Source organism: Halictus rubicundus, chromosome 18 (genome assembly GCF_050948215.1).
Source record: "Halictus rubicundus isolate RS-2024b chromosome 18, iyHalRubi1_principal, whole genome shotgun sequence".
Classification (NCBI taxonomy): domain Eukaryota; kingdom Metazoa; phylum Arthropoda; class Insecta; order Hymenoptera; family Halictidae; genus Halictus; species Halictus rubicundus.
The window spans coordinates 781,865-795,136 of record NC_135166.1 but is presented as its reverse complement, the minus strand read 5'-3'; the positions used below and the strand labels follow the sequence as shown (position 1 = coordinate 795,136).

The 13,272-nt window shown below is 47.6% G+C and overlaps 1 protein-coding gene across 6 annotated transcripts in view; it reads left to right on the top strand.

The window, feature by feature from the left end:
- Spri (Src homology 2 domain-containing protein sprint) overlaps window positions 1–13,272 on the top strand; it is a 99,924-nt gene that overhangs the window by 62,263 nt on the left and 24,389 nt on the right. For 2 of the 6 annotated variants that reach the window (XM_076803226.1, XM_076803227.1), the window contains exon 2: window positions 3,384–3,634. The exons of the other annotated variants lie outside the window; for them this stretch is intronic. In XM_076803226.1, the coding sequence (XP_076659341.1) occupies window positions 3,510–3,634 (125 nt within the window). In that variant the 5' untranslated portion in view covers window positions 3,384–3,509. The remainder of the gene's footprint in view (window positions 1–3,383; window positions 3,635–13,272) is intronic. 6 annotated transcript variants of the gene reach the window in all.

The window sequence follows — 13,272 nt, the reverse complement described above, 5'->3', positions numbered from 1 at the left end:
CAATACCGGCCGGAACTTTCGAAACGCTGGTCGATTTTTCAGAAAATTTTATCAATCGCTTCCCGATACTAAACTTGATAGTTTTAGAAGTCTCTACTTTCGGGAATTCCTAAACATTGGTAATTAAATTTCATTTCGACTTCGCACGATCGACATAAATTCTAAGGAAAATAATTCGTTCGCGTTACACTTCTCATAGCTCCGCAATTACTTCGCGCAACGTCGTAATTGGTCGGGCTGCGACCCGATTGTGCTCGTTTACATTCTCGATACCTCTGCACGGGGATTCTCCGAGTTTTGTAACCTGAAATTGCTATATTTAAGAAACTCGGTGCGCAAAATCCGCACGAAATTCCTCGAATTTCAAACTCTTCCGAAACCTTAGCGCGAGCATCTGCGATCCACTTATCAAATTCCGTTGATTCACACGTGCACAGAACTCGTAAAATCCTGGATGAATGCGAGCGTTCTCCGGGCGGAAGTTGCAATTTTCAAAGTATCATTTTCGAGGCTCAAAGGGGATACTCGAACGACCGTGGACCATCGAGACTTTGATTTTGAAACGGCTCTCGGCGCTCTACTTTCCTACGCTGCATTCTGAGGCTCGTTACGTGTCACCCGTTGCATAACTTCGCTGCGAACCTGTGCATAAAGATCAACGTCGTAATCTCTGTCTCTCCTCTCCTCGATCTCTCTCTCTCTCTCTCTCTCTCTCTCTCTCTCTCTCTCTCTCTCTATCTCTTCCTCTTATAAGAAGGATGAGTATGAGAGAGAAAAAGGCCGAGAGGAGAGAAAGAGGAAGAGACTGAGAAACCGAACGATCGCTCGTACCGTACGATTTTATGGTCGGTTTATTGTACGAGGATCTAGCATTCGTGCCAGTTAATGCGCGTAGATCGTAGATGCGGCTCGACCGTGGATACGATCGCCGTGGATCCCCAGACGTTGGTCGTTCTCGCGATCGAGGCCTGGCCAACCGTGTCTCTCGTAACCGGCTCCCTAATTTCGTTTAATCGCCGGCTTCTTCAAAATGATTTCGAACGATGAGAACTCGTCGTGGAATTCGAAAGGAAACCGTGAACCCCGTGCCACTTCATGAACGAGCAGTTTTAGGTGCTCTCGAACACGAAGCATCCGAGATATCCGAGGAGGAAGTTAGATAGTTGGCGAACACCAGCGACGTCCTTCCGCTAGTATTCACAACTGAGATCTTGACATACGCGTCCTCCGAAAAAAACACGAGAAAAGCTAGCAAACAACGGAAATAATTGTCCGAGTCAGTCGCGGGAAACAGAGGTTAAATAAAAGTGTATTCCCCACTTAATTAGTAGGAACTTTTCTTGTAATGCAGACAATTTTTATTTTCCATAAAGATCCACAATTTTTTCAGTTTTCTCGTTATGGTATGCTTATTTCTGTTTTGTATTGTATTCTGTTTTTAGTCCTTTTATTTTACAGTGCTTCCAATGCAATTCTCGTGCCTCTGCAAAGTTGAAGTGTTGTTTGTCCTTCTCTGTTCACTTTACTTTATTCGATTACTTTCAGGTTACTCCGAGAAATTGTTTATTTCTTGATAGATTCGGAAACGAGAGACTATTACGTAGCCGACTACAAATACTTTCGTTTGATCGATAATAGTATTAGTTTACAAACTCTGTCGATCAATTAAGTCAACCGATGTGACTGACCTGTAGGCTGCAAGTTACGGGTTATGGCTACCATATATCGATGACCCCTGCGGCGCCATTGACAAGTCGTGAGTCAGCCATTGACGATCAACGTTGCAGCTAACCTATTACAGTGTTTTCACGATACGACACAAACTCCTCGCGTTTTTCTAAACCATGAAAAATCGCAATAGCATTTCATTTTCGTCGTGAATGGGAAACGTAACGCGAAACTATATTAGAATTCAATTAGCAGCACTGCACTTCATGCACTTTCGAAAATTTCTGCGGACTATCAGGCCGTAAAGGTTCACAGTCTGTCAATGAGTTCTTCTGAATACTTTATGATTACGGAATCACAAGATTTTCGTGTTGCGAAAGTTGTAATTGGCGAAGCAATTGTGCGCAATTCTGGTAGCAAAGACGTTCGTCACAGCCGACAGTAATCGATAGGATACCGAAACCTAGAGGAAGCGTCCGGTAATTCCGCAGAATCATCTGACACGGTGCTCGTACCCGAAACCTCATTTGCATCGTTGAGTGTTTGCCAGCAGCCGACGGGTTACACGGTTTTAGCCCTCGAATCGACAAATCCGCCGTTTCCTCTCGATCGTGATCGACAGGACACGTCGAATGTCGTATTTAATATTAATGCCGGCTCCGGGGAGCGCGTAACTAGCACGCGGTCCGCGCCGATCGATCGCAATTAAGCCGTGTACGTGACACGTTGTTCCGCGGTCGAATCACCGTAAACCGCAGCAGTTAAAAGGCTGAAACGCCTACCCCTCGCCGGCCTTTATTTATCACGCGATCACGCGCGCGCGCCTCGCGATTTTCAATCGCGGCGACTTGCGTCGTCCCCGTCCCGTCGTTTCGACGGGGGACAAAACGTCGCCGGGAGCACGGATAACCGGCGATCTTATCGTTACCCGTGCGCTAGACAATGGTGAAATCGCGAACCTCGAACCTTGCTCGCAGTCTAGACCGGAGAAGAAATTTCTTTCAAAGAAGAAACTACTTTCCTTATTTATTTTGACCACCGCGAAAATAGTTGGGGGTACGTTTTACATCGATGAATCGAAGTGAATAGAAACGAAAGATCGCTAGAGACACTCAACATCCGAACCAAGCGCACAGCGACCACCGATTTTCCCCTTGCCTTTTCATGAATCATTAATAATGAACTCTGTCAGAAAAGCTCGACAATGAAGGGGGCAAACAAAGACTCTCCAGCGAGCTCAATTCGAGCTGGGGGGTTCGGTTTTAAATTCAACCCCCTCGGTTACAGTCACTGTCCGTCATGTTTGATTCTCAAACATCGTAACTCGCCGATAATGATCTATGGGAAAACACTTGAGAGTCCCCCCTCGACGTTCCTGACGTGTAAAGTAGAGATTTGAGTCCTAGTGAAATTTAACGAGTAAAGTCCCTAGAGCGTTCGAAGCGTTTTCTTTCCTATGGTAGCTAAATTTGTACATTCGAGGTCCGCAGTTTATCGACATCAGTAGCACAGATTTAGACAACTCGAAGTAACTGCTAGAAGTAGATAGAAGTAAAAGTAGACTCGATCTGTATAGAGTAGCAATAAAGCGTAGAAGTAAGAAAAGAAAGAGCCATCTCCGAGACCGATCGACCAATCCTCGGAGCGGGACAAACCCTCCTCCGGAAGTCGCTGTCGGATGAAACGGAAGTCAGCAACGTAGCGATTCTCCACAGATCTGAAAATCGTGCGCGATCGAGAAGATCCCGCCAGCGAAGACAGAGAAAGACGGGGATAGAACTTTTTGTGTGTGATCGGTCCGTGAATCTTGCATAGTGCGGATTTTGTTGGCGGTGGTAACAATGTTGCCGCCGATCTTGAACAACATTAACAGCGACATACTGACGCTGTACACGAATCCAGGAAGCGGGAGGAGCGTGGCCACTCGAGCAACGAGGGGTCGTTACGCGGAGATCGGCGTCAAAAGGTAAACTTTTTACATACTCACCGTTTGGAAGCCTAACGCTGCACACTGATGGCGTGAACACACCTGCATGCGGTAGTTGCAACGATACACCGGACAGTTTTAAACAAATTTGCACATTACAGATTACTGATTCCAAACGTGTAATCGTGATTACTAATTTATTCCAGAAACGTTTAATCGCTTGCTACGCAACATCGAATCACAGACTACGATGTTGAACGTAGTTTATTAAATATGTACATATAATCACAGACATTTGTACCTTGCATATATTTTAATATGGACGCAGAATTTTCTGTGTCTTGCACGAAATGTGTTATTTAATTTAATGCTTGCTGGTAGGTTTAGTGTTAAGGGATAAACAATTCGGAAAGTGATCGGAAAATAATCAATTTACTGGCGCGGCTCCTGGCACGTACGTGTGCGTACGTTGTTAAGGAAATTACGAACCGATCGCGAGCCACGAAACGGCTTGTTAATTATTAATCGATATGTCCGCGCGAGTTGCACTCCGGATCGCGCTCGTTGCACTTGCCATTCTCGGCACCTGCATTTATTGATCCCGCCGCCGGCAACCGGCGTGGACCGGTGGCGAACGCCGGAAATGGAAATTCTCTCGCGACGACGACGACGAGCAGCAGTCCGTTCCAGCGCGGCACGCATCGCGAATTTTTTCGTTTAACAACGTTCTACCGCTTTTTGTTATCCGTAGGATTCTCGATGAAGCTGAACGCCGCCTGGACTTTGTTTTAATTTTCGTAGCGGAAATGTCTTTGTGCCTCCCTCCCCCCGTGTATGCTACAGCGTAGACGTGTGTGCGTATTTTGCTTTGTGTTCTCGTTCCCTTTGTAGACGTGTTAATGTAATGTTCGGCTGGGAAGTTTCATCGTAGAATTTCGCTTTGGAATGTTGTTGAATTTGCAGCAAAATTATCGAATCGAGTCCTTCCAAAATGATTCTTTTAAACAACCCTTTCAGTTTTTCCTATAAATTCGGAAAACTGAAATTCGGCTTCCAAAAGAGCAGAGTTGGTTCGCTGATAGCAAAAATGGATCGCTGGAAAATTTTCTCGAATTTTATTCCTCCGTGAAGAGGAGCACCGCCTAATTGGGATCTACTCGAGGAGAGCCGTATTACATCGAGGCCACGACCCTCGAACGGAACGCTAGTCCCCGTCCGAAAAAAAAGAGGAAAAAGGAAATAATGAATCTCGTCTCGGGTCTATTCGCAGAGGCCCAAGCGGATTACGGCTAAGAGGCTTATGTAAGAATAAACCGAAGGGCTTCTCGCGCGGTCGGCCACTTTGCTATCATATTTCATATTAACCGCTGATTCAAATCGATTTCCCCGCGGTGACAGTTCATTCGTCGAGCTTCTTCACTGGTTTACCGTTCCGATCGATTCGTCGCGTGCACCGAGGAAGCGAGAAACACTCAAGGTCTCCTTCATGAAAACGTAAATGCATCCCTCAAAATGCTACATAACTCATTGGGGCGTTTTTCGATATGATACCGAGTTGTTTTAGATAGTAGCTCTTCCCGTGTGCAAGGAGCTTTGTAAAACGGGCTCCGCTGAGACCATTTCGGAAAAACCTTGAAGCAGAAGAGAACCTCGGCAGGATCTCCAGGAAGCGGAAAGAAAAGGGCAATAAATCTCCACCGTGTCGAGCGACGAAAAAGAGTTCCCCGTCGAGATGTTTAAAGGTCGAAGAAAACGTCGAAGGACAGCCAGAGGTCCCCTATGGGTAATCAGGTTCCACGTGTTCACCAATCTGCAGGAACAAAGCATCTCGCACCGGAGAAAGCGAGTCCGAATCTGTTAAACACATGCCCGACGATGCGAGAGTTCTCCTCGCAGATGTTCCCGAAACTGTTCCGCCGAAGGTTGAAAAGCAACCCCCTGTTCCCGAGGGATCGGCCGCCTGCTCTCACAGGCAGACAGACAGACAGAAAGAAGGGCGATGGAATTAATTAATTCAACGCCGGTGCTCGAACACGATCGGATGGTTCCGTTTGCTCTTTCTGTTGCGCGAAAGATATTTTTTCCGGCCGGAGAGGCGCGTAAAACGCGGAAAAACGGTAACGAGACCGAAAGCTCGCGTGGCCGCGCACTCTCCTCTGGCCCCCTGTGCCCCTCGCTATCAAAGACGAGGCCTGGAATGGCACACGAAAGGGCTCGCTTAAATTCCACTTACGGCCCTCTGCTCCTTCGCTATGCCGCCGCCGGAGCCCTTTGACACAGGGACGCCGTTCGTATTTGCATTCGCGCTTTTGCGCGCGTCGTTTCTCGAGGGGAACGATTTCGGCGCGGACAGAAGCTTCCCGAAAGGGATTATCGGTATTTTCTGGACTTTGTCCGAGGTAAAAGTTAGGTTCGCGCTGCCAATCGATCGGATCAGTGTCCCTTTGGTCCCCGTCCTTCACAAATTTTTAAAGACTCTTTCCGAAAATAATGGATCCGGTTTCTTGATAATTCCTAGGATTGAAACTTGGATTTTTGGAATTTTCTCGTCAGGATCTACGGGATTACATTTTAAAAAGTTAAAAATTTCCGGTTTCCTGAGGCAAAGTTTAGCCTATCTTTGGATGATACTGCCACTGGGCACTGAAGACACCCGCTATATTTTGTCCGAATGCATTTTATTTGGATATTTTGGATATTATCGCAGTTGAAACATTGATAATTTCACCAGCACCGGAAATTTAGTGACGAAGGATGAGCATCGACCTCGTGGCGTCGCATTTTCCGTCCAACCAGCTGTGTATGTAGATATATCACGTTGTATGATTCATTGAACCGCGATGGGACTCTGGACGCTTGTGTGTGTTTGCACTTCCGACTAAACGCGTTACCCAGAAGCCCGGCCGGTTTTAATCGCTTCACGGGAAGCCAGGAATAATCAACCTGTGCTATCAAACTTCAAACAATGATACCACAAAAATCGGAACGTTTTCAACTTTATTTTTCATTCTTCGCTGAAAACGTCCGATTATTATTCACGGATTTTGATCGAATATTTTCTGCAACTGTACAAAGTTTGACAAGTTGGGTAAAATATATTTTTGAAAATCCGACTTTTCGGCGCAAGCACCCCCCCCCCCCCCCCCCCAATGTTCGACGACGGATTAATGTACCGTCGGTACCGAGGATTGATTATGTTCCCGAGGAATAGAAGAATCGGGTGCGGTGCGCGTAACAATGAACGGTACTCGATGAAATCAGGGGGCACCGTGGCGAGGGGGGAGGGGGTCTAGAAAAGGGTCGTGTTAATGCCACTTACGACCCCGTCGAGTTGACATCGACCAGCGGTGTTCACCCTAATGCGACTCTCGAGTGGCTCCCCGTGCGCGACGCGTGAACACGCGGACGCACGTGTGCGCGCACTCTTTTCTCGCTGTGGGAAAATCGACAGACGAGAAGGAAGCATCCTTGGTCGAACGATACCACCGCGGTGGTCGATTGTTGTCGCGTTCCCGGCAACTTTCGTCGATGAGTAAACGGAAAAAGATCCGAATGATTCGTCGAATCAACGCGGCCCGGCATCGAGCCGTTGATTGCTCCGAGGCACGAACTCGTGAGAGAACATTGCGAAGCATGATTGTTAGGCTACCCAAGGACTCTTGCGTAATTGTGCGAAAAGAATTCTCGACGGGAGAGCTCTGCAATCTATATTGTATTATAAACTGCGAATTTTACGCAATCGCAGGATGCGCGATTGTCTGAAGTCTGGTGCAGCGAAAAATTTAGCGAAAATTCGTGAGAGTCCCTGAAGAGATCAATACCGATACCGAGGGTAGTATTTCTTTCCGTAAGAGTTTTCCGAAACGGGAGAGAACGGTTTATTTCGCTGCCCGATTTCTCCAGGTAATGGGTCGATTAAACTGATCTGAGAGGTGGGTTTCGTTGGGTTTCGACCGGACGTCCAAGGAAAGGACCCCGCGAGAGGACTTTGAGGAAGAGCACGGTTTGCCGTAGCAGCGAGGCGTGTCGAGGCAGAAAGCCTCTCTCGGCCCCGTCTCGCGAGTAAATCGAGGAAACCGCGCGAAACACGATACGCCACTTTCGGTCTAATGTTACGAGACACCGGCCCGGGAGGACCGTTTAATCCTGCGGCGGCGGCGGCGATCGCGCAAGCCTACTTTCCCTTTCATTTTCCACGCTCCGATAATCGCTGGGAAACTGTGACACTGCCGGCCGTCGGGAAATGCTTCGGGAAGAGTCATCTCGGGACGAAAATCGAGCGGCTGCCGTCTGACTCGGTGGTTCTCATTCGTCGATTCCCGGCAACCCTGCAAGCCCAATAAAAATGGAGTAAATCTAACATTAAAAACAGTAAAAAGGGTAACTGAGATATAAAAAGCTGTATTAACTTGAGCATTTATAAAAATTCAGCAAAAAAAGAGATATCAATGTGACCCCTGCGCAAATAAAGTTATTTTCCGCTGCGGATTCGGGAACGTCGTGGGATTTTCGCAGCGGCCAGGATAATAATATCAATGCAAACCCGAAAATCGAAGGATTCTTAGACCAGGGGGACGAGGGAGAGCCCATTTCCACCCTGGAAATGGAGTTTCTGCGAAATCTCCTGGGAGACGCAAGATATACCCTTCTTCCGCGATGAATATCGACTGGAGTCCTTTGAAACATCGCGGAATCCGTCGGATCCCAGGGCAAAGTCCTGGCTGACGTCGTCAAAGACGACCGGCCGTGGTATTACGGGTCGCTTTGATAACGGGCAAAATACAAAGCGACGTTTGTACGTCGGCACGAACTCTCCTCGAGTCGATTAATTTCGACGCGAGCCCTATGGCGGGTCCTATCATTGCGACGAACAGGCTGACCGGGGGGTCAATTTCGAGGGATTGTTTACCAGAACTGCGGATCGGGACCTTGCGGATCGTGTCAAGCCGCAGACAACTCGTAAGATGAATCCCCTATCGATCAGCGAGACAATTAGAGCTGCATGTGTAGATCCGAGAACCGTCTTTCTCCGTCACTTTGTGCTTCGAACTGGAACTAGCCATGAACGACTCTTCAAGGCGAGTCGCTCAAAACGGTGTGTGTAAAGTAGCTAATATTAACAAGCTGTGAGATCTCCATTCTTTATAATTAAAAGTTTCAGACCTCGGGAATGTGTTGTCGAAGCGATGTACCTTGGATTTATTAAAGAAAAAGTGTTCGATATTTCGAATCGGTTACACGAGAATCCCCAGCTCGAGCTTGCAAGCTTTTAACGTGAATCGGTGATAGACGGGATTCCGTTCGACAAGATCGATCGACGGAAAGCACCGGAAGCCTGTCTCGCGAACGAAAGAGAAGTAAGTAAAATGCCATCCAGACTGGCGCGACGTCGGCGAAAGAGGAAAAATGAATTTCTCGTTGTCCTGCGGCCGTCAGGAGAGACAGAGAGAGGGAGAGAATAAAGCCGACGAACCAGATCGGCGACAAATAGACGACACGGTCGTGAAAACAGAACCGAGCTGGCCGGAGCTCATTTCCAATCGATCACGAGCCTTTATCCGGTCGCGTCGAGGCTGTTTCTCGGCGACGCGACGCGACGCGACGGGAAAGAGGATAATGACGGGGATGCATCCGTCGCCCTCTAGTCCGTCCACCCCCTCGGCAAACTATTTCTGGACAGAAATCGGATTCTCGATTTCACGACGACAGACACACAAGACGTCGTTCCGTCCTCGACAATCGAGTTTCTTGGATCGATCGGAAATTGTTGATTTTTAAAGCCTTTTCCGACCCCTGGCTTCAAACTTTCCCAGGAAAAATATCTCGAAAAATATCTGTTGTTCGCTCTACCTCGAGGCGACCTTGAAGAAGCCTACAAAGTTTGAGTGATTACGCGACAGATCGATTAGCCGGATACCTGTTATTTTCTGGGTATAGGATCGGTTTGATTGGAGGTTTTTAAAACATTGATTCGCCGCGATTAAATTCGAGCCGACAGGCAGGAAACTGCGCCGTAGCGGCAATTTCCGCGAACCCTCGCGCGGATTCACTGTGGAATGTTTTACACGGAAGCCCAATATACGCACTGACGTCAGAGGGACAGAAAAGGGCGAACGATCCACCTTTGATCACCGACCATTCCGGGGTTCCGCAATTATGTACCCTTTAATTACTGTATTTGCTTGTCGCGTTTCGACCAGCCAATTTCGTGAGTGAAATATCGCTCGGCGCACTCGAACTTTATTAAACAGTCGTTTCTTCTTTCATTTTTCCCACGAAATCCGCGGGGAGAAGGAAATTAATATAGATCGGTCGAATCCTCTCCCTGTCAGCTCTCCGTTGAGATTAATTAAGGCCCGCGTTTAATAGGGATTGATTAATCTGAAATTAGAGTTAGACTTTCGAATACTTGGCGAGATGGAAGCGGAAGGGACCGAGGATCTTGACTTTAAGGGACGCGGGCAAGGGTTGGATCGCAGTTATGAATTTTGAAAAAGATTAAATTTCAAGACCCTTAATCCCTATCAACGTCCACGATATTCCCCGGACGAAGGACAAGCTCTAACTTCATTTTTCATCACTGAAACGAGGGATACATACTCTGCTCGGTTAATGGCAAACTTAAGGGACGAACCGACCGAAGATGGAAATTTTATTTAAATTTTATTATTTAACATTTGTGTTGGATTCAGACGTGAACTTGAATGATGCGCGAAGACGGGCATTTGCGAAACGCGTTGCAGTTAGACGGCTCGCCATTGAATCGTCAAGGCAGAGATTCGGCGTAAAAACTAATAAAGTATTTATGAATGGCCGTGCTTCCCATTGTTTGGCCACACCCCGTGGACCACCCCGACACCGAGATTCGTAGGCGGACAATACACGGTCTAACGGGTGACGTCAGCGTACAGTCGACGAAACAGAGCGTGTAGGTGCTCTTAGTAAACTGTCGCGTGTTACATCGGGTAACTTAAGCCCACTTTGCTGCTCCCATCGTGTAACCCAAGAGTCGCTCTTCGGCTTCGGTTTCGCTCGCTGGGAAACCGGAGAGGACTTGTGTACGGGAGTCGTACTTTGGCTGCCTTCGGAGGAACCTTTTCCCTTCCTCCCTCCGTCCTCTTTCACCTTCCTTCCTGATCTTCTTCCGTTTACCTGCCAGGAACACACCCGGCCGACCACTTTCGCGTCTAAACACCGTCGTCTCCGCTTTCCTCTCTTCTTCTACGTGGTTCTCCTAATGATTATATTATGCTCGGTTCTCAAACAAAGAGTGACCCGAGTTTTTCACGTCTCTCGATTTTCGAATTTCTTTCCTGCCAAATCATAGCTTCGTCGAAAAATTTTGCCGAGCTGGACCATTTTCTTCGAGGAATCATTTCCTCGTCCTCTGCTCTGCATTTTCTTTGTCGGAAGCATCCTATTACTCTTAATGCAGGAAAGTGCTCGAGTTTAGCTTGCTCGATACCAGCCAATTTTTTGAAATACACTTCATATCCGTTTCCGGTGTCTCTCCCGAGCGTCCTCGATCTTCTTCGGAATTCTTGGCATGATTCCTTCCCCGTCTGGAAAACACGCTCGGGTAAAAGTGATTTTCTTAACGCTGCCCGCGGACTCGCGAAGCTTTTTCCTCGGGAGAAACTGCGCGCACTAAAACTTGTTTGGCTCCGAGGAAAAATTAGGTAGGATCTTTCTCCGTCACGAGGCTGAAGAGATGACGAATGGGATGCTATTTTCGGACGTCGGAGCGGGAACCAACGTTTGTCCGGTTTTTTTAAGAATAATATAACCCAGATTCCACGCTGAAGAATCGCCTCTGGAACGAAAAATAGAAAACGTTTGTACCCGAAAGAAAGAGTTTGAGAATCGATTTAAATTTCGAATAACAAGTTAGAGTAATTGGGACGAGTGGAGCCGGCGCAGAGATTTTTCCGAGGAAAGATATTTCGAACGAGGAAAGTTCTCGCGTCGAAGGGAATTAATTCTGTTGGCGAAGGTCGTCGGACGGCTTCCGCCAATATCCGGTTCTGCTCCTCCGAAGGAGGACACGGCTTCCGGCCGATTTAATCTCCACCGAGGAGCCACGTGATTTCCAGAACGTTGATAACTCGGTTAGGAAGTTGAACTAATCGAAACTTTCTTGTTTCTGCGTCTCTGTCCGCACACGCGGCACACGGGCGAATCAAGTTCTCGCGAACCATACCGAGGATTATGGTTATTTTCGTTCTTTCGTCGAGGAGGATACGGTCGTCGTCCGCGGGCATGACCCTCCGGAGATACCGTGTTGACCGTAATCCGGTAGATGAACGTAAGCTGAACCGATGGGAATTGTTATGGGGGGAATTTGCTTAAGACGATGAAGCAGACTTTTCAAATGTTTTCGTCTCCATCGAGACGCGATCGCTTAATGGCCATGATAATTCATCTTTATTTGCCAGAACGACGCGCGGAACGGTCCGAGCGAAACGGGAACATTATTTATACGAGGATGAAGACTTGTTGAAGAACTTTATATGCAACGATAGTTACGGAGAATTTGCGAGCTCGTTTGTTCGGAACTGTTACGAATTTAACGAAACGACATTTGCTCGGTCAAGTGGCGTTCAATCGGAAACCATTGACCTCGACGTGTGCGCAGACTTTCGAACGACAGACGGTCGTCAGGAAAAGCACACGAAGCCTTCGAGGTGATTGCGCCGAGTCACGAGAGGTGGCTTCTTCGCGCTCTCGTCGCGAGAGGAAAGGAGAATTAGAAAAGTCGTCGATTACGATGATCGCTGACCGGAAAAATATGTACACGAACAGCGTGTGCCTGCCAGCGGTGGATTTTCTCCCGCGATGAAAAAGGAACGATTTCATGGTTCACGAGAAACATCGTTGGGATTGGCTAACTCGTTTCCGCTGAAAATGCATAGAATCGGCTCTAGGACGTTCGCGGAAAAAACTTTTCCTTTTCCATTGTTCCTGACGGTTCGCTCGGAGTCGCATTTACGCGGAAAATTACACTGCTTTTCACCGATGTATTTTTCGTTCGTTTGCATCGTTGAATCTCTATGGAAATCCACGGTTTTACGAATAACAAATGAATGTTATGCACAAGTGAAAATAGTGACACACGCATTCCTTGATCTCAAGTTAATGCTGGAGTCTCCTAAACGATGGCTTCCGAATGTGTCGTTCCCGAGGAGTGGAGGGCGAATGGGCGGCAGTTAAAGGGTTAGAGGTCGGTGTAAAGGGGAAAACGGTCCGCGAAGATGGTCCCATACCGGGTGAAATACGTTTGCGCAGAACCACGCGGAAAAAGGCGTTCATTGAACGAGGATCCCGGGAGCCTCGGTGTGTTTCCTTTTACGAGCGCCGCGAGTTCTGCTGCTCGTGAACGTTTCAACGTCTGCGTCTGATCGCTTTGATCGTTTGCTCGGAAGAGGGCCTCGCTTGGATTTTTCATTTCCATCGAAAATGCACGAACGGACGACGACAGTCTTTCATCGAAATGCTGAGCGCGTCCGATTTCACGAGATGATAAAAGAGAGGAAAGTTTTGGATAACCAGAACCGAATTGAAAATGTTCGTGAGACTGGAAAAAAGAGACTTAGAGAGAAGATTCGCGGAAATAACGCGTGTGTACGTAGAACTCGAAAACGTTTACCGGTGGACAAATTGGGGTGGAATTACTTCGG